General features: G+C 44.8%; 1 protein-coding gene across 3 annotated transcripts in view; it reads left to right on the top strand.

The window, feature by feature from the left end:
• Window positions 1-26,797, top strand: part of ZNF143 (zinc finger protein 143) — a 345,755-nt gene that overhangs the window by 178,629 nt on the left and 140,329 nt on the right. For all 3 annotated transcript variants that reach the window (XM_069223630.1, XM_069223629.1, XM_069223631.1), the window contains one exon: window positions 20,505-20,627. In XM_069223630.1, coding sequence (XP_069079731.1) covers window positions 20,505-20,627 — 123 coding nt within the window. The remainder of the gene's footprint in view (window positions 1-20,504; window positions 20,628-26,797) is intronic.

Genomic DNA, 26,797 nt, shown 5'->3' with positions numbered 1-26,797 from the left:
ACCATGTGCTGGAGCCTTGGCGATGCTAACCAAGTATTAAAGGGGACTCCGTTTAGCTTCCTGTGGATCTGTGCTCTTTCGGGGCAATCATTGCTCCCAAGCCACCGCATTGGCCACTGGAGCCGAGTCGCGGGTCTAATACCATTCATAATTGAGTGCACCCAGTCTGCCCTCCGACTGTGGTTTCTGTAATACCTGCAAGCTCACCCATTGTCTGCCTCTGCACCAAATCAGTTCTGTTAGTAGGCTATACACTTTCTTAAAAAAGGTCTTGGGTAAATATAACGGAAGAGCTGTGAAATATTATAGTAGCCGAGGCAACACTATCACAACTCGTACCACTGGTGATAGCGGAAGGGAAGCCGAAAAGGGGAGAGACCTATGAATCCCCCTCAAGGCCCTATATAGATTACTTTCTTTCAGGTCATCTGGGTTGTGATAGATCTGTACCCCTAAGTACTTAAAAGTGTTGTGGCACCACTTTTATTGACAGTCAGGGAGGAGACCCCTTTTCTGAACTAGCACGGGGGGCCATCAGGTATATACATTACTTATCCCAATTGACTTGCAGGCCAAATAACTCCCCAAAGTCATCCATCAGAACCATTGATCGGGAGAGCATAGAAGTGGCATCACGCAGGAGCACCAACGCATCATCTGCGTATAATGAGATCACATGATATTCACCGTGAACCGGTACGTCCCATTGTCTCGTCTAAAGCCTTAATGCACATGCTAAAGGCTCCATGGCCAGGGCGAACAATAGCGGCGACAACAGACACCCCTGCCTAGTGCCCCTGTGGATAGCAAAGGCATCCGATATAGTAATACCTGTGCACACTCTCGCCATTGGGTACCTTATAATATTGTGATCCAGCTCACAAAAGGAGGTCCAATTCCCATCTGCGTGGTTAAAAGGAAGCCCCATCCGAGGGTACCAAAAGCCTTCTCTATGTCCAAGGACACTGCACACATTCCCCTGCCTTGATCTGGAGACAAATCCATAAGTCGGAGCAATCGTCGGATATTAATGAATGTATTACGCCCAGGGATAAAGCCTGACTGATCCGTGTGCACCAGTCTATGAACAAGAGGCAGTGACCTGTTGGCTAATAATTTTCCCAGGATTTTACAGTCTAAGTTCAATAGAGATAATGGCTGATACAATTAGACATCTAATGGTTCGTGCCCAGGTTTGAGTAGGTCCACTATCAATGCCTCCGTAAGTGTGCAGGGCAACTGACCTGTCTGGCCTGCCTCATTGAATACCTCTAGGAGCTTGGGCGCTAGTGTGTCTAGATTTTGTGCATAGTTTCAACAGGGATACCATCAGTGCCCGGAGTCGTATTCCTGGCAATCTGTTTTATGGCTAGTTTAATTTCATCTAGTTGTATGGGGCCTCCAAATCTTCCCTGCATATCGGCATGGGCAGTGTCAGGTTGTTTAGGTATGCACACACGCGGTCCACTGGAGACCGAGGATTGGCCCGATATAATAATTGATAATAGTCTTTGAAGGCAGAGTTGATGGCCATTTGTGTACTCACTGTTGTGCCGTCCTGTAAGCGTATGGCACTTATTGGCTGTCTCTGAGCATCTTCCTTAACTAACCACACCAATAATCTGCCAGGGCGGTCTCCTTCTGCATGTATCATAGCTAACCGTCTCCTATGATCATGCCTCCCTAAACTTGTTTCCAAGTTGCTATATTCCCCCCTCAAGGTGCGCTACAGCACCACATGTTCGGGTTAATGTGCTGTCTCCCATTCCATGGTTCTCATCTCACTCTCTAAACGATAAAGGTCGGCTGTCAGGGCTCTTTGCACACCCCAAGTCGCCCCCATGCAGTGGCCCTGTACCACTACCTTATGAGCCTCCCATTCCAAAACACTAGATCTCGCCATCTTGTGGTTATGTGCAAACAGTTTATCAATTAGGTTAGCGAGGTCGTCCCTATATGGATGGTCCAGAAGGGCCTCTGTTTGGAGCCACCAGGTGGTATCACTGTTCGTTCTCTGCCCCAAGATAACGTGAGCATCAGCAGTGAATGGTCAGAGATAGTGCGTGCCAGGTATTCAGGACTCTCAACCAATGACTCGCTGCATAAGAACAGGCCTGACCTCAGGTGAGTAATATAAATATTCTATTGTCATAGGGTTGTGCAGTCCCCAGATATCGCCTAGGCGGTGGCATGTAATCTACTCCTGCAAGTGACATGCTGCACCCTGCATGACCGGAGTTGATCTATCTATGTGTATATCAGGCACACAGTTATAATCACAGGACTGGGGGTCACACAGTGTGGCAGGACTAAGAGAGCCAAAGAATGCTGGTTGCCCTATATTTGGGGCATATATCCCCGCAATCACCAGTTGGATCCCTCTAGGATCACGTATTGGCCTTCAGTGTCTATTTTATGTGACTGCACTATGTATGGGATGACCAGAGTGATCCGTTTTAACACTCCTTTAGTGTAAGCAGACAAAGAGACCCCTGACCTGACCTCCATCTAGTTCTCACCTCGGCAAGGGTAGACTGGGTGACGTGGGTCTCTGGTAGAATCACTACGTGCATGTGGCAGCGCTTAAGATATGCTTGTATTTTACAGCGCTTCAGAGTTTTGGCCATACCCTGAAAGTTCCACGTCCGGAACTTATAGTGAGGGGTGGAAGAGGTCTGCTGATTACCCATGTAATAATACGTGTATGAGGTATCCTCTCTACTGCCCAACTGGGCAGGATAGGAAGCCCAGTGGTCCGTGGTTACCCCCAAGTCTTTAGGCCTCGTGTTGCAACACCCAATATCTGGTACCCAAAATGTTATTCCTTCCGTGTCGTGATGGTCCTCCTTGTCATTGTGCATTGAGGAAAATACAGTGTGTACAGAACAAAAATAAGATTAAACAGACATCATAAACTGAACTTCCCCTCTCGCTGGTAAGACTGAGGGTCTCTGGCCTAAACTCCCCATATAAACATTAGTTCAATAGAGTTAAGCAAACAGTTCTCTAGCATTTACTACTACCAATTCGGTTGTCTTCCGGAGGTGTGGCACCACCACAGGGTCTCAGTGACTGCTTGGCTCCCCGCCTATAAGTATGACAGCCATGCCGGACCCGTGTGCTCATCTCCATCTGGCATCACTGGGCGAGTATCGCATCCAAGGGGCAAGGTTAGGATCCAGAACGCCCATCAGCACTGAAAAAAGAGTTTGATCAGAACTATAGGTCGTCCACCAGCTGTGGCGTTCTCTCCGGTCCTCGGGTCACAATGCTTGATCATACCTCCAAAGTGCCTGCCACTGAACTGGCATCGGAGTAGCAACAATGGTCCAGTGTCGCAAATGAGTTTGGGCTGAGGAGCGATACCTCCTTCACCGCTTTCGACTATTCTCTTGCTGTCTGAGCACTATCAGGGCTGTGTGCCGTCCGTTGGTGGCGCCTACACGGAGGCATCCGCCAACCCCGTGGTATGTTCTGGGTCCACCATTTCTACTAGTCCTTTGGCATGTTGACAAGTCTAGGTGTCCTCTGACAGTTAGAAAAAGTTAGTGGCCCCTTTGTGAATGACTTTCAGTTTAGCCGGAAATAGTAAGGCGTATTTCAAGGACAACTCTCATAGCTTTGATTTCACTGCACCCTAGGAGTTACTGTGTTGTTGCACTTCACCGGTGAAGTCCGGAAATGTGATAATGGTGGTATTCTAGTATTACCAATAGCCTTTAGAACAAAACATCTGTAAGATCAGGTCACGATCTCAATAACTGAGGAAGCCGGCGACTACTGGATGCTGTCTGTCCCCGGGTGGCGGCGGTCTAGTGGGTGTTCGTGTGCTCTTTCCACTGAGAAGAATTTCGGTAACTTATCTTTCAGAACCATATCCCTCAGCTAGTTCTTCAGAAACAACTTGACGTTGGGGCCCTCCGCTCGCTCCAGGAAACCCAGGAATTGGATGTTATTGTGGCGGGGGTGACCGCTGCATCCTCCGCTTGTTGTTGAAGGGCCTCAACTTTTGTCTGTAGGTCTTGCACTTGTACCTGTAGACCCTGTAGGCTGGTGATTGCCAACTCCGCTTCATCATCAACTCTGCCTGTTAGCTTACGGTGATCTGCTCTAAGTAAATTGACTTCTATAGAGACCGCGTCTATCTTGGCCTCCAAAGTGGTCTTAGAGTCAGCTATTTTCAGAAGGATTTTGTCAAACAGCGCAGAATGGCTGCGGAGGGTAGCATCTATCTTAGTCATTGGGTCTTTCTTCCCACCAGCCTGGGTCACTAGATTGTTAGTACCCAAGGGGTCCCGGCCAGGAGGCATAGAAGTTTTGGTGCATCCCATCATGACGGCTAGGTCACTATCTTGTCCAGTAATCTTCAACAGAGAGAGGTTGAAAACCTGAACTGTGTGCCCACTATGAGTTGCATGTCTATGGTAGTGGCCAGGGGAGCACTAGAATTTATGTGCCCCCACATCTACATGTAGCGGTAGGCCAACCACAGTCTGGTCACAATGAAAACAGTTCCAGAGCACTACAGCGCCGCTCTGCGCTTACTTCTAGCGTGTCCACTAATGGCTGTCGGACACCACTGACAGTCCACTAACAGCCGGGATCTCCTGCTCCCTGGTTCGGAGAGCGAGTCGTAGGAGGCCCCCCATTGCAGGCACGCTCTCTAGCTCACACCTGGGTTCTCATAAGGGCCTTATCCAATTTGCAGTGGTCCGGCCCTCCTCCGCTTTGGACCGCTGCGTGATTTACTTTCCTTCTGCAGCACGCAGCTATCCTCTGTAGGCGAGGCAACAGCATCACCACACTGGAGGTCCTCAGAGTCTGCAGCCCAGCCTCCCCACAGTACAGTCGGCACTAGGATGGTGCAGTCTTAGGGGAGCACCTTGTGAGGTGAACCGGGGTCCGTGCTGTTCTGGAGAACGGTGATGTGGCTCACGAACGCGGATCACTCTGCAGCATCCCCTTTAGGTGCAAGAGTGTCTTGCTGCTCGTACTGCCGGGTGGGCTACAGGGGTCTGGCTGGATTTTACAGAATATTCGGCGGGCCGGTCTAGAGCTCAGTAGAGTGCGTCCGACTCGGTTGTCATCTTGGCCACTCCCCACTTGTGGTCGAAACTCTTTACAACTGCAAAAAGGCTTTTTCTTTGCAGACAGTTAAATTGCGGTTCAGTAACACGTAACTGAATGGCAATTTTGGTTTGCGATCTTATACTGATTCAGTATTTGAAAGGGACTTGTTTATGGCATCCCTTCCAATTACCATATGGACTTGGTATGCATTAATGCTTTGTGACCCAATTCTGATCGCAAAACAATCTTTTACCACCTCCTTAAAGGAGGTGGTAAAACATTTGCAAATAGGAAGGGGTCCCCAAGTGACCTTGTGACTGTTGACAAAAACATAGAGTGGTCTCATAGACCACTCTGTGCTCTTAAAAACAGAAACTTCCACGTTTCATTTTTTTTATTTTTCAAATGTGTACTGTTTTTGTTTAAGGAAACTGGGTTGCAGTTTAAAAAAAATGCCTTATTTAAATGCAATCACAGACATGGTGGTCTGGTGCCCTCAGCAGGCCAACATCTCTTTGATAGCTGTGATTCCTAGTGGGTCACAGTTTGCGACCTATCTCATTAATATTCATGAGGCAGTTCAAATTTGTGACCCAGTAGGAATCAGTAATTTGCAAGCTGCCCTATTAGTACATAGGTCAGTTTGCAAATTACCACACTTATTGCAAATTGTGATCAGTATTTCCGACCAGTTCTTAGTACACCTGACCCATAGTAATTGTTTTTGTGCACTGCACTGATGTTTTATGTGATTATGTACATAAGAATGTTATTAGTTATCATAATTGTGTACTGTGTTTACTACAACAGTGGTTAGTCTGGGATGTAGGTTCAAGTACACAGTACTTGTTTCTTTTTCAATCTACTGCAAAAACAACTAGGTGATGAAAGGTATCCTTGAATTAATTTCAGCCACGGCCAATCACTTTGGGACAAATTCCTTAGCATAATTTTTCATCCACGGTGCCATTCTAGACAGAGACTCACCTTGTGCAAATCAGCCTTGGCTTTGGATGTGTTCCTTCCAGGTTCCATTATAGTTTTTGGGATAAATGCCCTTAGTGCAACAGGTATCCTCAGATGTAGGTCCAGTGCTCACTGTGCTATAGAATTGAAGGTACAACTTACTGATAGAATCTAAGTAGGGTGAAACTGGTCTGGGGTTACTTGTGTCCCATCTGGAGAAGGCCTGGCAGTTCTGGTTGGACTGGTCCTTCTGGGGCAGGTCAAAGAAAGACTTGTATATGGTTGTTCTCTCTCTAGACTAGCACAGTGGGTGACAAATGATGGTATGGATTGTGGTCCAGAGCAATTGGCGGTGGATACGGTTAATTCAAGTGTTTCTTCCATCATCTTGTTCTTTTTTCAGTTGATGCCCAAAGTGTGATGGGTATGCCCAGATATGGGTCCCACGCTCATTGTGCTGTAGGACTCAAGCTCTATTTCACCGATGAGACCTAAATAGGTGGAAAATTACCTGGGCTTGCTTTTATCCCATCCGAAGGGGACAAGGCCTGGCAGTTTGAGATGGAATGTTCCTAGACGCAGGATCAAGTCTGATTTGCATAAATCGGGTCTCTAGAATGGCACAGTGGTTGAAAAACAATGCTTTGGAATGCAGCCCATACGGCTTGTCAGTGGCTGAGATTAATTTAGGCATTCCTTCCATCATCTTGTTGTTTTTGTAGTAGACGTCTTTTTTGATCTAAGCAATGACTGTGTGACGTTTTTATTTTTAACATATCAGAATTCTGTATTTTTGCATTGTACATGAACACCTTTGGATCAAGCAGTTTTCTTTTATTTTTGATTTTGTATTGCATTGTAATTGCATTTATATAAAGCTTCCCACCCCATGAGGAGTTGCTGAAGCATTTTGCAAACAGGTACTTTGCTACTGCTTGGGAGCTCCTTGTATGTGTATGTATGTGGGGTATGGCCTCTGTGATTAGTGTAGGTGGTGTGGGTGGGGACCCGAGTTGTGCTCTTATTTTCTTTTAGTTGCAATGACTATGCAGGATTTTGAAGTGAATGGGGTCTGTGATAGATTGCTTCTGAATAAAAGGTGTTGCCATGCTTATGGACATCCATTTTTTTACACAATGTATCAAGCAATCTTTCATACAAGCGGTCATGCAAGTTTATACATTCCATAGACTGTTGTAATCTCAGAACATTAATATGGCTGTTTTGACAAGTTAACATCAGTTTTAATACAGCCATTGTACTGCATTAGATATATATGAATATAGTGAACAGAATTACAGAACTACACTTTTCTTATTGGCCTGGTTAATGGAAGCAGTGTAATTACATGTCAAATTATCTGATAGAGACTTATAACTGCAGATTCTTCACCTTAGAATATTTCCCAGGAGTCAGACGACTGAATGTGGAAAATCGTGAGCAGTGTCTCTACATGGTGGCAATGTTCAGCTCTGCGTCAGTGGTGTCCTCATCAGAAGTGACGCCGCAGTGCCCATATAAGCGCCACCTTGCCCTTCCTTTCTTTCTGATGGATACAACTACCTGTGGATTCCTCACCTTATGAATTCATCCTTGCACCAGCATCTGACGGAAAGTCTTCTTCCTAGCTGTCCACGTCGACGAGGACGTCATAATGGCACGGCTCCACGTGACTCCGTCTGACGTCACCGTGCCAATAAGAGGTCCTCGTCGGCGTGCTGACGTCAGTTTTCCTTTTTTCCGTGCCTTCGACGCCAACGTTTTTTCTTCCTGGCTCGTTGATTACTGTTGCGTTTTTGGTGGTTGCAATGTCTCCTCCAAAGAAGTCCGGTTTTAAGCCATGTATGGAATGTGGAGATCGGATGTCAGTGACCGATCCACATTTAGATTGTATCTGGTGCCTTAGTTCTGAGTACGACGTTAAAGGGTGTTCGTCGTGCCAGGGTATGAACCCTAAGGTTCTAAAAGAGCGAGAGGCTAAGCTTTTTCTGGCGAAAGCAAAGAAGAAGGGCCATAAGAGAGATTCCTCCCATGCTTCACCAAAGAAGCATAAGAAGCGGCGTCATCATGATTCACGGCGCTGTCATGACTCTCGGCGCCGGTCTGAGCGGAGCCGATCAAGGTCGAGGTCTCTGTCTTCTTGACGCCAAAAGACATGGGAGATGAGCCCTACTGTGACGTCTCAGCCCAGGAGTCCGGAGTTATCTCCGGCGCCGTCGGTCTTTCAGGTTACTCATCATAGTCCTCAGTTTTCACCGGCGTCGCAGGAGCCTGATGTACAACAGGTTCAAGGACAGTCCTCTACTCAGCAATATCCTGCTTTCCCGGCTCCAGGGGCGGATCCGGCTGCATTTTTAAATGCAATGTATGCCGTTTTTCAGTCCATGGCTCCTGCTGGTGTACCGGTGGGTCCCACGGGGCCTTTGGCATTTGATTTGGGCTCTCCGGCACCGTATAAGGCGGCTCCATTTATGCCTTTTTTCCCTGCTGAGAGTGTCGGATCGGCGCCGAGGATGTCTCCTCGTGGGAGATCTTCACCACCTGTGTCGGTGGCTCCACCATTGCGTCAGCCGACGCCATTGACGCGCCATTCGACGTCGATGATGTCTCCTTCCCGGCCGGCCCCATCGCCTTCCTGCCAGCCGACTCCGCAGAGGACATCATTGGAGTCCGTGTCAGCGCCGACGCCGGCGCCGGGTGATGCAAAGAGTTATCCATCTCTTCCTGTGCCCTACCGGGATTCGAAGTCTTCGGCTTTGATGGATTTGTTATCGACGCCGACTTTGGAAACACGCCTTCGGTCTCGTAGAAAGGCTTTACGACTTCTGGAAGAGGAAGAGTACAGGCAGTTGGAGGAGGGCGAAATTGATCCTTCTGATGAGTACCAACGTCTGGCGTCTGCAAGCGGCCTGGATACTTCCCCGGAGTGGGACATTGCATCTCCCGGGGAGTTTACAGAGGAGGCAGCATCCTTCCATACGGTAATAAGGAAAGCAGCAGAGTTTCTGGACTTGCCCTTGTCTGTGGCGGAGGTGAAAACCAACCTGCTGACTGAGGTGTTGCACCCTTCTGCGTCCAGTGCTGATCCTTTGCTGCCCTTCAACGAGGCTTTGACTGAGCCTATTTTGGATTTGTGGAGGAAGCCAGTTACGACTCCTGGAGTGAACAGGGCAGTAGCGAGGAGGCATAGAGGCGCACCAGGAGGTCCGGTTTTCCTGTCACGTCATCCGACTCCTGAAAGTTTAATAGTCCAGGCGTCTTTCTCCGCGAAGTCTGCTCCTGGAACATTCCCTGTGGTTCCAACTGATAGGGAGTCCAAGAGGATGGAGCAGTCTTCTAAGAAGATCTCTTCATCCTGTAGCATGGCGCTCAAGGCTACAAATTCTGCCTGTGTGCTGGGCAGGTATGTCCATGCCCTTAAGGACTCTGCTAAGGAGATGGTCAAAGATCTGCCGCAGGAGGTACAAAGGTCCTTTGGGTCTCTTTTTATGGATGCGCAGGCGGCAGCACAACAGATTATACAGTCTGGCCTGGACACGTCTGATTCGGTAGCCAGGGCCATGGGAACATCTGTGGCTACTAGGAGGCACGCCTGGTTAAGGTCCTCTGTGTTTTCCTCGGACGTTCAAACCACCTTGTTAGATCTGCCATTCGATGGTGAAAAGCTGTTTGGAGAGAAGGTGGATTCTGCCCTTGAAAGGTTTAAGGACAGTCGGGCAACAGCTAAGTCTTTGGGCTTACAGACTACCACTGCTACATCTTATAGACCTTTTCGCAGATTCAGGGGGTTTGCACGTGGTTCTGCCTTTCGGAGGTCCCAATACTTGGCCCAGCAACCTGCCAATCCGCCCTATTGTGCTTTTAGAGGGCGGGGTAGGGGTAGAGCTAGAAGGGCAGTCCAGCAGCCCTCATCTTCATCCTTCTCCTCCGGTGGACAACAGCAGAAGCAGCTCTAGTTTTCCCCACTTTATCGTTCATACCTCTCCTGTAGGTGGAAGGTTGAGTCTTTTTCTCCACAAGTGGGAGTCGATTACAACGGACTCTTGGATGTTAAGGATTGTGGAAAAAGGATATGCTCTCCCCTTTCAGGAGTCACCTCCTCCCTTCCCCCCTGTCTCTCATTTTGTTCAGAAGACCATCTTCTGTTGTTACAACAGGAGGTTCTGGCCATGTTATCAAAGGGCGCAATAGAGTTGGTGCAGGAAAGGGGTCAGGGGTGTTATTCAAGATATTTCCTGATTCCCAAAGCGGACGGTCGTCTAAGACCGATCCTGGACTTGAGGATTTTGAATTTGTTCCTCAAACAGGAGAAATTCTAAATGCTGACCCTAGCGCAGGTGCTATTGGCGTTGAACAAAGGAGACTGGATGGTGTCTGTCGACTTGCAGGATGCGTACTTTCATATTCCGATAATCAAGTTGCACAGGAAGTATCTCCGGTTTGTGGTGGGGACGCAACACTACCAGTTTGCGGTCCTTCCGTTTGGACTTACTTCGGCACCTCAAGTTTTTACAAAGGTGATGGCAGTGGTTGCAGCACATCTCAGAAGGAGGGGAGTAGCAGTATTTCCCTACCTGGACGATTGGTTGATCAAAGCCAAGTCTCCAGAGCTTGTGTTGTGTCACCTGCGAATGACAACCCAGTTGTTGTTCGATCTGGGTTTTTCAGTAAATGTACCCAAATCTCACCTGGAGCCCTTTCAACGCCTCCTGTTCATAGGGGCAGTATTGGACACACCATTGTTTCAGGCCTACCCCCCCCCGCCTCAGCGGGTTTGGGATATTCAGGCGCTGATTCCAATGTTTCAGAATGGAGCTGCAGTTCCAGTCCTCAAAGTCTTACGCCTGCTAGGTCTGTTTGCTTCTTGCATTCTGTTGGTCACTCACGCACGCTGGCATATGAGGGCTCTTCAGTGGTGCCTCCGCAGGCAGTGGTTCCTGCACAAAGGAGATCTTGGGGATTCCATAAGGATCTCCAGGGACACTGCGGCGGATCTTCGTTGGTGGATAGTGGACAGCAACCTTTCCCAAGGAAAACCGTTTTCGCTACCACCGCCTGTGGCCACAGTGGTATCGGATGCTTCCACTCTAGGGTGGGAAGCTCATCTGGGGGACCTGGAGATCAAGGGTTATTGGTCTCCAGCGGAACAGATGTTGCTTATCAATCTGTTGGAGTTGCGGGCGATACGCTTGGCGCTCAAGGCCTTCCTCCCTTCCCTTCGCGGTCAGTCGGTTCACTACCGCGATGTGGTACATAAACAAGCAGGGAGGAGTAGGGTCGTACCTTCTCTGCAGAGAGGCTCTGCGACTCGGGTCCTGGGTTCAGGACCATCAGATTTGCTTGATAGCAAATCATTTGGCCGGAGCTCTGAATGTACATGCGGACGGTCTCAGTCGTCACTACTCAGTAGATCACGAGTGGCGTCTCCATCCGGACCTGGTCCTCTACATCTTCGGGTAGCCTCAGGTGGATCTATTCGCCACTCGGGAGAACGAGCACTGTCCGTTGTTCTGCAGCCTCCAGTATCCGTTGCAAGGAGCGTTGGGGGACGCGTTTCAGATGTCCTGAAGCGGCCAGTTGCTTTACGTGTTTCCCCCCATACCCTTGATTCCTCGGGTTCTGAGGAAAGTTCGTCAAGACCAGGCCCAAGTCATCTTGGTGGCACCGGATTGGCAGAGAAGGGTGTGGTACACAGACCTACTTCAACTCTCTCAGTGCCCTCCGCTCCGTCTCCTGCTCAGGGTAGACCTCCTCTCACAGTCGCAGGGGCAGGTTCTACACCCCCACCTCCAGAGCCTGCACCTTCATGCCTGGAGATTGAACGGGGCAACCTGAGTTCCTTTTCTCTCCCACCGGATGTAGTGGATGTTATTCTATCGTCCAGGTGACACTCCACTAAATCCATTTATGCCGGTAGGTGGGCAAAATTTGTGGTTTGGTGCGGAGAGAATCAAAAAGATCCCTTAAAGGCCCACCTTTCAGATGTTCTTTTGTTTGCTCTTGATTTAGCAAAGAAAGGCTGTGCGGTAGCTACAGTTAAAGGATATTTGGCGGCTCTGTCGGCTTTTCTTGTGCCTTCCGGACCAGCCTTCTTTATTCAAATCTCCGATTGTAAATAGGTTCATTAAGGGATTAGTTAATAAGTTTCCTCTCACGCCCTTTCACATGCCTCAGTGGGACCTGAATCTGGTACTGACATTTCTGGTGGGTTCGCCTTTCGAGCCTATGCATTCATGCCCGTTAAGATACTTAGTCCTAAAGACTGTTTTCTTGATTGCAATTACTTCTGCTAGAAGGGTTGGGGAACTTCAAGCCCTTTCTGTTAAACCTCCATTTACCATGTTTTTCCCTGATAAAGTGGTGCTGAAAACCAGGGCAGCTTTTCTGCCGCAAGTTGTCACTCCTTTTCACATGGGTCAGACTATTACCCTTCCCTCGTTCTACCCTCCTCCCCACCTCTCTAAGGATGAAGAGAGACTCCATCGGTTGGACCCAAAGAGGGCTCTGAGTTTCTACCTGGAGAGAACCAAAGACTTTCGTCTGGATGATCAGCTGTTCGTAGGGTAGGTCGGACAGCAGAGGGGCAGAGCGGTCCAGAAACGAACAATCTCCAGGTGGGTCATCCTGTGTATAAAAGTTTGTTACTCTCTGGCGAAGAAAGTTCCCCCTGAGGGTATCAGGGCCCATTCCACTAGGGCTAAGTTGGCCACTTTGACCCTAGCGAGAGGAGTTCCATTAGTGGACATTTGTAAGGCAGCAACTTGGGCGTCCCTCCATACCTTTGCAAAACATTACTGTTTGGATTCTGAGGTGAGGAGGGACGGTCATTTTGCTCGCTCGGTATTGCAAGATTTCTTGGTGTAATCAGACGGGCACCCACCACCGAGTGCGGGACGGCTTTGGGACTCTATTCATAAGGTGAGGAATCCACAGGTAGTTGTATCCATCAGAAGAACAAGTTACTTACCTTTGGTAACGCTTTTTCTGGTGGATACACTAGCTACCTGTGGATTCCTCACGCTCCCTCCCGCCTCCCCGTTGCCTGCCTGATTGCACGGATAGCTTGTAAAAGGTTTATATTTGTTTATGTATATATATATATATATTTTAGGGTGTAATCTAATACTTATATTTCATGTAAATATATGCAATAATGGGAAGTGTTATTGTGTATATGTATTTTTCTTTATGTTTTTTTATGGGTCGTTTCTCACCTGTTCGCCTCAAAGGCCCGGAAAAAAAAATGAGGTGAAACTGATGTCAGCACGCCGACGAGGACTTCTTATTGGCATGGTGACATCAGACGGAGTCACGTGGAGCCGTGCCATTATGACATCCTCGTCGACGTGGACAGCTAGGAAGAAGACTTTCCGTCAGATGCTGGCGCAAGGACGAATTCATAAGGTGAGGATTCCACAGGTAGCTAGTTTATCCACCAGAAAAAGCGTTACCAAAGGTAAGTAACTTGTTCTTTTGCACCAGCAGCACAGATCTGGAGAGCTACCTCGGTCACTTTTTGGCAACTTATTTTGATGTGTTGTCAAATCCCTTTTTAAGCTGTTGCTCCCAGTAAATGTATGGGCATATCCCCTCCGAAACCTACTTGTTTTAAGCGGCTGTCGACAGATGTCAAGGTCGGACCTGCAAGTTGCCTGCCTCTTGTGCCTGGGTCCGGTCATCACACCAAGAACTGCGCCAAGTGCAAATACATGCACCCAAGTTCTCCTGGGGGCATAGGCTAAGCCTTGCACAGAAGCTCCTGTGCACAGGATGATTACCAGCTGACAGCAGTAGGCTCCAGGAGACCCAGCCTTTTTTCCCAGCATACTGCCCTTGAGAGTTTTGTAATCTAGGCCTCCACAGCTAAAGTCAATCCCAACCCCTTCCCGTCCACTCCACTGGACAAGTAATCCAAGATGCTGGATGCATTTGCCATGCACATTTTCTCATCCAAGAGCCTGGCTCTGGGATCAGTTAATGCCACCTGCCTCTTGGGCTGTTATTCCCATGCCTCATAGGAATCTGTGATGTAGCTGCTCCCCATGCGTCCATTGAAGGGCTGAACCATCCTTCATCAAGCTCTATCTGATGACCTGGACACAACTAAATTTGCTGTCTGGTGTGGATTGGACACCATAGACTCTTTGGCTCGGACAATGGCTTCAGCAGAAGCACAGTGCCACCACAACTGTTTGCTTTTAACAGGATTTTCAGCTGACATTCAATAGTCATTGACATGCCATTTGACAGTTCCTGGTTGCTCAGCGACAAAGCTGACAGGGCACTCTGTTACAGTATAGCCATGTTACCCTTAGGTCCCTAGGCGTTGCACCTACTAACGGACCCCAGCAGCAGTCCTTTCACCTGTACCACAGACGGTACACTTTTGGGCTCCCACAATTCAAAATTTATCCTGCTACCAAGCTGGCAGCCCAGGTGGCTCAGACACCACCTGCCCAGTTGTTGATGATCACCTCCGATAAAAGGGTGTTTCAGATTGTGCAGAAGGGGCACGCCCTGCCATTTTTTTAAATACCTCAGGCATTGTCACCACCTTACGGATGGCTGATGGAGGACCTTCTCTCCTTACACTTTCAGGAAGTGCAGGCTCTTTTGACCAAAGAAGTCATCAAGAGGGAGCCTGCACCAGAAGTAGGACATGGTTGCTGTTCCTGCTACTATCTAATGCCAAAGGATGAAGGCCTCTTTGATATCCTAAGTCTTCATCCTCCTCTCAATGCCTTTCTACAGAGAGAAGTTCAAGAAGCTCACCTTGGCTCAGGTCTTGTCTGCCGTGGATCCTGACGACTGGATGACATCGCTGGACTTGTAGGATGCATATTTTCACATCCCAGTCCTGCTGGCCCTCAGTCTTTACCTGCGATTCATGGTGAGCAGGGAGCAGTTTCAGTTTGCTGTGCTCCTTTTCAGCCTTACCAGTGCCCCTCAGATGTTCGTGAAAGTGAGGACAGTGGTTGCAGCACACCTAAGGAAGTCAGAGGATACAATCTTCTCCTACCTCGATGCGTGGCTGTTGTAGGTAGTTTCACCCCAGGCAGTTGTTGGCCACCTTCAGACTATGATGAACCTCCTGCATTTGCTGCATTTACACCTGATTCCTTCTCAGATGTTTCCTTTCGTTAGAGCCATTCTGGACACAGTGCCATTTCAGGCCTGCCCTCCGGAGTGGCGAATCCAGGATATTCAGTCTATGAGTCCGATGTTTCAGGCTCTACCATTGATTTCATGGCCGCATGGCCTCCTGCATCCTGCTAGTAAAGCAGTCTTGATGGCATATGTGGGCTGTGTAGCAGGATCTTAAGTCCCAGTGGCTGCAGCATCAAAGGAATCTTTCCGACCTGGTCCAGATTTCAGAGGGAACTACAAAAGACCTACAGTGGAGGCTGATAAACCACCACTAGGTCATTAGCAAACTTCTATCCCTTCCTTACCCAGATGTGTCACTTCTGGGTTGGGGCGGCCATTTTGGCAAGGTGGAGATCAGAGGATTCTGGTCTCTGGCAGAGTACCAGCTCTACATCAGTTGGTTGAAGTTTAGAGCGATCTGCTTGGCACTAAAATTCTTCCTTCTGTTCATCAAAGGGAGGTTGGTTCAGGTGTTCATGGGAAATACGACCGCCATGTGGTACTGCAACAAACATGGCAAGTGCGCCTCTGCACTTAGCTGGAGCATCAGCACATCTTCCTGGTTGTGCAGAACCTGGCAGACTCTTTGAATGCCAGGGCAGACAAGCTCAGGTGACGCTGCCTAGCAGATCATGAATGACGCCTGCTTCCTGAGGTGGTGCAAGTTCTCTTTCAAGAGTGGGGAGAGCCTTGGCTCGATCCGTTTACCACTGCTGAGAACATCCCATGTCTGCACTTCTGCATGCTGGAGTTTCGAGGCGACTCTCACACAGAGACACGTTCCTCCTAGAGTGAACCTCTGAATATGTATAAGTCCTTCTGCCAATACCACTACAGCCCGAAGTCTCAAGAAAATTAGTGCTGACCAGGCCCAAGCCATCCTACTGGCTCCAGATTGAGCTTGGAGAGTGAGGTACCTAGAACTCATGAGCATTGCTTCTCCGACCCAGCTGCCTCTTCAGCAGGACCTCCTGCTGCAGCAGCAGGGCAGTATCCTGCACCCAAACGTGCGCACTCTACACCTTCATGCATAGAGATTGAGTGGCGACAGTTGTGGGATTTTGATCTCACTCCTGTGTTGTAATCTTCGCAGTGAGGCATCCCTCTACCAAGACCATCTACGTCTGATTTGGGATACGTTTGTGGCACTGTGTTCGTGACACGAGGGGGATCCCCTTTCTGCACTTATTTTAGAGGTTTTGTTGTTTGTTCTCGTAGTCCGTCAAGCTCTTGCATTGGACACTGTTAAAGGTTCACTGTCTGTCATCTCGGCCTTCCTGCAGCTGCTAGATCAGTCACTAGTTGTGAGTCGTTTTTTGAAGGGCCGGCAACACCTGTTTCCGCCTGCTGAATTTGTTATTACTCAATGGGGCATTAATTTGGTAATAACGTATCTCATGTGTACTCCCTTTGAGCCTCTACATTGTTGTCTCTTGACTATTAGCACTGTCTGTTGGTGGCCATTACATCTGCCAGGAGAGTCAGTGCGCTTCAGGCTCAGATGGTCCACCCTCCATACACCACGTTCTTCCCAGATAAGTTGGTCCTCGGGACCCGTGCCTCTTTCTTGCCTATGGTGGTTAATCCGTTCCATTTTGGCCAGCACGTTATTCTGCCTGCTTTCTACACTCTGCCTCATCCTTCCGAGGAGGAGGAAAGACTTCACTCCCTAGACCCTAAGAGGGCCCTCTCCTTTTACGCACCAGAGAGAACTAGGTGAATGATCAGCTCTTTGTTGAACTTGCCGGTGGAAAGAAGGACAAGGCTGTGTAGAAACTAACCATCTCCAGATGAATAGTACTCTGCATAAAAATCTGCTCTACACTGGCAAAGAAGCAACCCCCTGTCGAGCAGGGCCAAGTCTGCCACTACTGTGTTAGCGTGCAGAGTACCAGTCTTGAACATCTATTAGGCAGCTACATGGGCATAGCTGCACACATTCACGAAACACTACTGCCTTGACATCCAGATCAGTTGTGATGGGCACTTTGGATGTTTGGTCCTGAAGGGCAGTCTTGCCAATTCACAGCAGCACCTCTGGAGAGGTATTGCTGGTCTGTGGTATCTATTCTAAAGTGAGGAACCTGTGGTTAGATGTCACTGTCAGATGAACAAGTTACTTACATTCCACAATGCCTTACCTGGTAGTCTATTTAATCGCAGATTTGTCACTGACTTGCACATCCTTCCCGCTCTGTAAACTGGGCTGTTCCCCAAAACATCCTGTTAGATACTGCACGCTGATCAACAATGTACATTGTTTTTTACGTTGCCCTGAGTTTTTGGTGCATAAATAGTCACAAAAGAAACTGATGTCAGCGTGCCCAAGTGGCACTATCACAGCATCACTTGTGACATATGATGCCAATGTGGAGCCAAGCGATGCCACCTATCGGTGCACAGGGTTACTACTCAAGATTTTCTAGATCCTGCCTGACTCTTAATATCCTGAGGTAAGGAATCTGTGGTGTTCTATCAGATAAGGTGCTACTGAGGGTAAGGAACTTGTTCTTCTGGGGCCTTGAAAAATTAGACCTAGTAACAGTAATGTAGAAAATATCTATTGAGGGCACTGCTAGAATTGACAGAGGCAGATTGTGGTATCTTAATAAATGAAGTGCAGGGTAGCCAAATAGAAAATGCCGAGGCTTTAGTCCAGAAAAAGGACTTCAACCAACTGTCTTATCTCCAGCCCTCACAGTTATTCAGCCAGAGCCATAGAACTAGAACATACAACTTAGAACATAGATCCCCTGTCTTAGGCTAGAGCCAAATACCACACATATACTTAACATTTCAGGTCTAGAACATTTAGCAGAAACATAGCAAGAGAAGTACAGTAAGTTACAAGTTCCAGAGGCACTGTTCATGTAGACATTTTAGTTGCATCTCCAGCTGCTTAATCTGGTATTCATAGAGCAAGCATAATATTAGTAGTGCAAAAATGTACTTGTCCTGTTTGGGTTTGTTATTTTTTATGATTGCAGACAATGCTGTACGAAATGGCACATTTTCTGGAGTGGCGATGTTTGGCATTAATGTGTCTGCTGTGGGTTACGTTTCCATGTTGGGTGCAGGAGTACCATCTGTGCTGCAGACATAACCAGTATAGTATAGGGCACAGTCATTCTCTATAAGTTTTGTGAGGTCTAGTACTTGTGACCTCATCTTGTGAAGAGTCCTGTCTTTACAGTCCTAAGTTCCAGGTGGTTGCAATGAGTCTTATCCCTACCAGAAGCAAATTCCAAAGTTTCACCATTTCAACTGAGCTGAGTGAGGTTTCCTCTGTTTACCTTTTCTTGTAAAGTGGGTTGATCTGATGTATCCACTATTTATAAGAGAAAACAGTGAACAGAGATGGGCAGATTGTGTATTACTAGGCAATTAGGAAAGTCAAAGCTGTCATGGATATGCAAGTCATTTTATCTCAAGCTCCTGGAGCAGTCTGTGTTCACTGGCCACATCTGTGGCAGGTGCTGCTATTTACCACATTCATCTCCTCGTGTAGCATCACACTTCCTCCCTTTGTTTTCAGCTATTTGAAGCACATATGGAGTGATTTTTCCCAACAATGAGATTCTTATTTTTTCCCTAAGCTGAGAGTTCACTGACTTTGACAAGGGAGTGGTTAAGGCACATGTGGCTGTTGGCCCATGCCACATTTTAATTTCTTATTTGATATGAAGCTCATAGCAGCTGAGAGTCGGTGGGCGAAACAGTGTGGTCTGTTCCTGAATGCATGTGGGAAGAATCAGGTCTACACTTCTTGTGTATAGGTACCATGACTATGAGCCCAGTACATAGGTTCCTCTTTGAGATAGTCATTTGTTTGGTCAATTGGATCTCATAGATAAGTTATTCTAGAGTTGTGTTTCAGATCTTTCCTGCTTAATCTTTAGGTAGACATATTTGATTATTTTGTTTTCTCTGGGCTTTTCCTAATTGCAGCATATTTTTTGTTTGGGGTAATGAAACCCCCTTTAGCTAGGAATTGTGGAACAAACATGCTTTAAAATGCATACATATATACTTTTCCTCTTTCACAGCCCCGTATCTGTCACTTCCAATTCTTTCTTACAATATTCCTTCCACCGGTATTCTTCCCACAGCTCACACCTATCATGTTGGATTTATCTTGGATGACAAAAAGAGGCAACCAATAAACTCAATAAAGTTCTACACCTCTAAACATACTTATTTCATCAGCTTCCTCTTTGGTCCCTCTGGTACTTCTTTCAGCCTATGTTTAGAATCCACAGCTTTGTCACCCACACTTCATTTAATCAACCACACTCCTCAGCTTCTCACCATGATGGCTGGCTCACAACTGCCACATAGTTCACTTTCAGTGCCTGATATTGGTCTGAATATCTACATTTGCTTAGACCTCACCACCTCAATCTCCTAAAACAACTGTATCTTCAGGTAAGCCTCTCTCCTAACAACTTCTCACTCAAACTCCTAACTTCCAGTCTACTTCTTAACCACGATTCTCATTTCCTTCCAGAGGAATCTAAAGCAGCTTCTTCTCTGACTCAAAACATTCAGTCAACAGTGACTTTTGAATCCTACTGTTCCTTGGCTGAACATGGCCAATGTGGCTCTACTGTTGTATCATTATTCACCCAGATAATAAGATTTGGCTGTATCATATTTCTACTGCCTCAGTATTTTGGACTTCAACCTGATGCCATCTGCTGTTCTATCTGTGCTATCTCTCCATAGCTGCATATTTTTTCAGAAGCCAGGCCTTCAAATTGTGATTCGATTGTTTTGCACTAGAATTTCAAAAATTCTAGCTTGGCATCCACAAGATAATGTCATCTCTAAAGTTTGATATTTTTTGCCTTCTCGGATGACAGACAATGCTGCAGCAATATTCAACGTGGTGTGGTATTGATCCTTGTAATTGTTGTTGGAATTAGTTCCATTGTAATCTCCATAAATAGCCATATTTATATTATCAGATATCAATATGTGTTCGGCTGTGATTGATTGCTTTTATGTCAGTATTTTTACTTACATTGATATTATATGGCAGTACACAACTCAATCTCTAAATCCCTCTTAGCTTTCCAAATTTGACTGCCAATAAATTTGATGGTAATGGTGATGTTGACATACAATATTTACTCCTGAGCAGAAGTTATAGCCTTAGAACCAAGGCAAATGGGTTTGTTGATCAATTTACTTCAAAGCTTATATCACACAAGGGAAGCGGGCCTTATTATTTAGTTTATCTTCATTTTAATTTGAAAACAAACTGTTTGACTGATAGTATTAGATTATTTACAAGATGTTTAACATTTGTATTATCCTAGATTGTTTTGCAAGGTCATGTAGCAAGAGGAGTAACACCTAAACCACTTCCTACTGGAGAGAAAGCTTTTCGATGTGACTATGATGGATGTGGGAAACTTTATACAACGGCTCATCACCTAAAGGTAGAAAACCAGTTGTGTTGTTTGTTATTTCTTACCATTTCAGTTTACCCTCAGCAGTTAGCCTTTCTTTCAGACAACCAAACATGCTTATGCTTTACTTTCTTTCTATCATAACTCAAGTTGTTTGAATATAACCTTTTTTAGTGAAAGTTGTTAGGTTATATTATATCTAATTTTGGAGGTATGGTACTCCAGATTTGTGGTTTTCTGTTCACCTCAAAAATGATAAAATATGATGATACTTTTTGCAACATAAATTTGTGATCTAAATAGTATTTTTTTGTCAATGGAACTATTAAAAAGTATCTTGTTTCTGCACTTCATTTCAACATAGCATCTCCGAATAGGTAGGGTTGAAAGTATAAATAAGCTGCATTTGTACAATTTATCAATAAAAAAACAGACCTTTTAACCAAGCATTATAATTTGGAACATTCATGTTGAAAAAGTGGCTGTAGTCTGAGTTTGATGAACTTCATTCAGGAACTCTGTATCATCTTCTACCTGTTCATGTACTTCTACTGTTACATCTAGTTCACTCTTATACCTCTTGGTTAGCCTGCAGTTACTAGTACTTCCAGAAATAAATACATATCATCACTTCAGTAGAAGCTTGTCCCCTTCCAAAGTTCAGTGTGTTTTTAAAAAATTGTTTTACTAAGCAGGTTTAATAAAATTAATTTGTATTAGGTTAAATTGCCTGTAGATTTAAGGTATCAAATGACAGGGCAAGAGGCAGAGTAATGTCGCAGATGTGTATAGTAGCTTGATTAAACCTATATTTTAAATATGAATTTTATCTTGATTATGTCTGAAGTCATTGTAGTTTTTCTGTGATGTTTTCTTTAGCAGTGGGTTTCTCTTCACAGAAAAGTGCATGCCTTTGAATGGACTTTTCAGAGTTTACTATGGGTGATTACCAATATTTATTTAATGCTTGTATATATCACAGAGCACCAAATAGTTTTTAACTCTTTACAAAAAAACAGCAAGGGACATTATTTCATAGAACATCTTGTTAATGAAACGTTCCGCAAACTTGGTAAAGACGTTTGATACAGTTGGCCATTTAAGAAAGGGATATTTAGAGTTGGAAGTTAGGAGGCGAATTATTATTTGTGTTATGGTTCTAAGAGAAGGATGATCTTTTGGGGACAGACTCCATAGTATAAATAAAAAAACATGCGGATAGAATGTTTATTAATGCAAAGGTGTTAGCGTATCACAGATGTGGGGAGGGTACATATGGTAGCGAGTCTGAAAGTTGCAGTCTGGAGAGTTACGTTTTCAGAGTTTGCTTTTCCTCCAGTTGCACAGTTGTTGGTTCTCCATGATCTTCATTATTTCAAAAAGGGGGAATAAAGCAATTCCTTATAATGGTACTATTAGAGCTAAGCGAGAAGTGTATTCACGCTTTTCTTGTATTTCCCGAAAGAATGACATTTGCCAATTTGTCAACTTCAACCTTGTGAATGTCTCTCATGTTAAAAATGAATGTGTCTTTCTTTTTTTAGGATTCCATAAAAACCATTGTTCCATTTTGCTTCTGTAAGAGGAATCTTCCCTATTCCTGATTATGACCATTTCTTTGCTTTAATATTGGACTCACTCCTCTCTCTTCATGCTCCTCCTCCTCACTTTTCGTATACTTATCCAAGATGGTCTGACCTTCTCTCCTCTCCTTTCTGAGACACTTTTCTATTGGCTTTTTTCCCTTTCACTTTCTTTGTCCATGTTTTGTACACTTGTTTCTTGGCAAGCACCACTTGGCTTATTTTTTACCTGATACCCAACCTCACTTCCTCCATAAGTTGCACCTCACCTCTGGTTCCCTTTTCCATAGTTTTCCTTACCTTTCTTTCATTCTTGTTTTCCACCACCCAGCCTCTGTTCCTCTTTCCTTTCTGGGACAGAGTACATGTAAAATGTTGACTGCCACATCCATGTTTTTTCTGTTTTTTAATTATCCCATTGTTACCCTATCTGTTTTTCTAATGGGTATTAAAATTCATGATGTTTAAGTGTGACAAAAACTTTAGAAACATTTTGAGATTCAGTATAGGGCTGGTTGCTTTATATATTTATTTTAACAACATTTTTTAGTTGTGTAGTTTGTCTCTTTGGCAGGTTTCTATATCGGATATTTCATAATCTGGGTTTATGAAACTCTGTTTCGTTCTTATGGAAAATTGTCAATTCTAATACATTTCTTTATGGACACAAATGCAAAAAACAGTCAAATTAATCTGGAAAAAAAGACGTCCATCACAACTTCTATTACTGCTACTACTAACATTAGTTCCTGTCAAAATTACTGAAGAGAAGCTCAAGGCAGCTGTCTTTCACTTGCAAATTTGGTTCCACTTAACCGGTTTTCTCTATGACCAAAGAAGAACAGCCTTTAGAGATGTCTCCTTGTTCCTAAATTAAGTTATCAACACATGGCACAGCTTTGTTCCCTTATTCCTTGTATCCATAGGCTGCAGTTGAAAATCTTACTGTATCATTCCCTGACATTTTAGTGATCAAACTCCAATGAAGTGGTGTCTTCATACTTCTATTTATCACAAATGACAATACCTTTGCTTCACCTCCCCTAGTTAACATGAAATGTATTTTTTTTTTTTTTCATTTCAGGTGAATTATGGAGAGGAAGGTATTAGTTAAAACTACATTTATTGAATCCTAACTGTTCTGTTATCACTTTCTATCAGCTGGAAAGACATTATGGTATATAAATGCTTTTTGATAATATATATGAGTAAATTGGTGACAACACAAGACACACATTTGAAGTAAGCAACTTTTATTGGTAATAAAAATTATATTTTTTCCACCAATAACTATGCACACCTTTTGTTCACCTAAAATGGTGGTGAAGTTAGCAGCTGTTTGCTACATTGGCCATAAACTCATATGTTATGAGAAAATAAAGTGCTTAATGGCTAGAAAGGAGCTAGAGAGTAATGGTTTTCTTTGCTTATTGTGTCATGTGTAATATTTAATTTTATGTGTGTTAAGTGTTTTTCATTTGAAATAGTGAGGCATTGACTTAAATCTAAGGGTTATTGTGGCTTTTTGATGAGTTCTCAGTGTCTGCATTGGACTACGTTGTCTTGTTACCAGTGAGAGAGAGTTGCTAAAGAGAGTACTTGGTAATTTATTTGTGGTAATTTAATTCTTGGTAATATAAATTGTGGTCCAGTAGTACTGTGGGCCAGGGAACAGGTGATAAGGGATTCCACTTATCTCAGTTGGAGCCCTGTAGCACCTGATTGTCTTGGGGCCACAGGAACTAGGTTTCATAATAAGGTCTAGTTCTTTATGCAAACTTGTTCCCAAAATGACTGGTGAAAGACATATTAATGGTGTTAAAAGTGAACAAGGAAACAAATAGTGAAATACGTTTTGTAGAGGTACTTGAACCATTTGGGTATAATCACTGGCTTACAATTCAAATAGTAGTGTTCTGCAAACATGCACATAGGTCACTAGGTGGCTGCATTGAAAATTTGGGGGCATTTCTTCCTAAAGCTTAGTTTATTGAGAATGTCTTAGGAGTAAGCATGATACAGTCCATCTAGAACCTAATAATACAGTGGTACAAAACAAGTATGACCAAGCCCATATGTGATTTGCTGATATCGTTTGCTACAACAGTGTGGAAAGCTGTCTCCGCCGTGAATAAATAATTCAAGAAGAGGGTGGAAAGTGAATTGATTCCAATTACATAGAAATCTGAATCCCTTTTGGACTTAAAGAAAGGTGCAGTCTTAGAGTTACTCTATTCCTGTGAAACATAATAGTATGGCACATGAGGCTAAAACTCTTTGGATAAGAAATGATGGTTGTACAACAGCAGGCATTGTTCCCCACATTTAACTTAAACCAAAGTTGGTCGACACATTTTAATGGCTCATTGATCAAGACTTTGGACCAATTTAGTTGAAAGTGACCATTGCAAGTCTAATAAACATAACAAAATAAATCTTTACTTTTAAGCCTGCGTTATTCCACAGCCCCCTTTATTTCATCCTTGGATCAAGCACCGAAATACTCATGCCATTCATCAACCTAATGAAATCAGGGACATGTAGCAAATGTCCAGATCAAACTGTGAGTAACACTTTACTGGAATTGCTTGAAACCAACAGCCAATTGTTAAATTCCTTAACCTGTCGCTTACATACATTTTGCACATTTGACATTCAGGCATTCCCGTCAGGATGTAAACCAGTATCACATTACACTTTGATATACCTAACCACAGTAGCATTAGTTGGTTGGTGGTACTAAGTCACATATGTACAAATGGTAAAAGCCTTATGGATCTATCCAGAGACAGCCTGCTAGGCTTCAGTATCTCTTTGGCCACCTACTGTCCGTTAAACTACTGACCGACGCCTACTGAAAAATATTTTTTGCTAGATGATTAAAATACTCTATAGATCATTCATATTTAAAAGTTTTGAAGCAGGGCGTTTCTATTCAACTTCCCTTATTCTTTAGGACTTCATCTGTGTGGAACAAAATCAGATGACTTTGCAAGTCACTAGCTACTTTGTCAGTCCTCCACAACTGAAAATCATATCACAGAATCTCATTACTAACCTGGTAGACACTTCATGTACAAATCAAATCCAAATCTCCACTTAGATACTAGCACAAACCTTACCTCTTCCTGAAAATGGTAAATGGGCCTATAACTCCAGGAGACAACTTATCTTATTCCTTATCAATCATATCCATTAAATGGTTACAAGAACAGGTGTCAATTTGTTTGTATCATTTGTGTCACAGCCAAAAATTTCTCTCTGAACGCAAAATGGATTTTTTTAGAACATCCTTTTAAACTCTTGCTACATTCTTTTTTCGGTGACCACCACTCATCCTTACCTAAACTGATTTGGCCCCGGCTGCCACTGCTGAAACCCACACATCATAACTGGAAATCTTCCAAAATTATGTTGCATTAGTAGTTACATAGGCATCACTGGTAAACCGTATACAACCACATTTGTTATAGCTGGCATCAAGTACAAGATAAAAACTAAACTCCAGCAAAGCGTCAAGCCACTAAGCAATCTGTGGGATAGAGCTCACTCAAATATTGGTGGTCATTGGGTGCACTCAGAGGTTTTTGTCTGTCTTGATGGTGCGTAGGATACTTCACAGAAATGCTCTAAACCAGTGGTTCCCAATCTTTTGACTTCTGTGGACCCCCACTTTACCACTACTGGAGCCTGGGGAGCCCCACTGAATCTTTATAGGACTCTGGGGACCCCCTACTGAGTCATTATTGAAAGGTGAGGTCCTAATCTGTTGATGTTATTTAGTTTTCTAAGCAGTTGCGGTCCCCCTGATGAGGCTTCGCGGACCCCCAGGGATCCGCGGACCACAGGATGGGAACCACTGCTCTAAACCTTTGTAAATGCCACCTGCATGTCATGGTTCTCTTTCATCAGTGAATGTTTACTTTTATAATCAAAAATATTTTTGATGTATAAGCAATTGTCACTTAGTTCCCTCTTTACAGTTGACCGGGCACTGCTCAAACAACAGAGCCGCTGCCATCAACCATCAAGCTTCTGAATTTATTGTTAACATTTTATGACTGTACATTCAGTGCACTAACTGTTAGTAAATCAAACATAAGTGGACCTTCCTCTCACTGTTCAAAACATATTCTCAGAATATTCTGGGATATGTTTGATTTAATATGCTGTCACTCTCTTAAAAAATTGTATTTCTTTCTTGCTACCTTGGAAACCTTGGCCTCTATCAAGCTCTTCTTCTGGCAGATATCCTCCTATATTGTAGAGGATAGAAGAAATTGTAATATGCTACAGCAAGGCTGATATTTGGCATAAATGAATGAACCAATAGTAGCACACCTCCTCATAAAAAGAAAAAATGCATTCCAGATACTCCTTCATGGACAGCCACTTCCATGGCACATCCCTACAGTATGAGCAAATAAAATTGATCTGTACTCCCAAACACTAAACATGCGGTCAACAGTACGGTGTCTCCTGATGGCATCTAGAACCTATGGCAAGCACAGTGGTGACTGACGCTTCTATGTGGTAGACCCTTACCTCTGAAAAACATACCCAGACAAATCTGCTGTTCTCAATTAATGTTGGAGTACAGAAATAGACTTGTGTCTT

Source organism: Pleurodeles waltl, chromosome 3_1 (genome assembly GCF_031143425.1).
Source record: "Pleurodeles waltl isolate 20211129_DDA chromosome 3_1, aPleWal1.hap1.20221129, whole genome shotgun sequence".
NCBI lineage: Eukaryota > Metazoa > Chordata > Amphibia > Caudata > Salamandridae > Pleurodeles > Pleurodeles waltl.
This window is presented reverse-complemented; position numbering and strand designations above follow the sequence as displayed.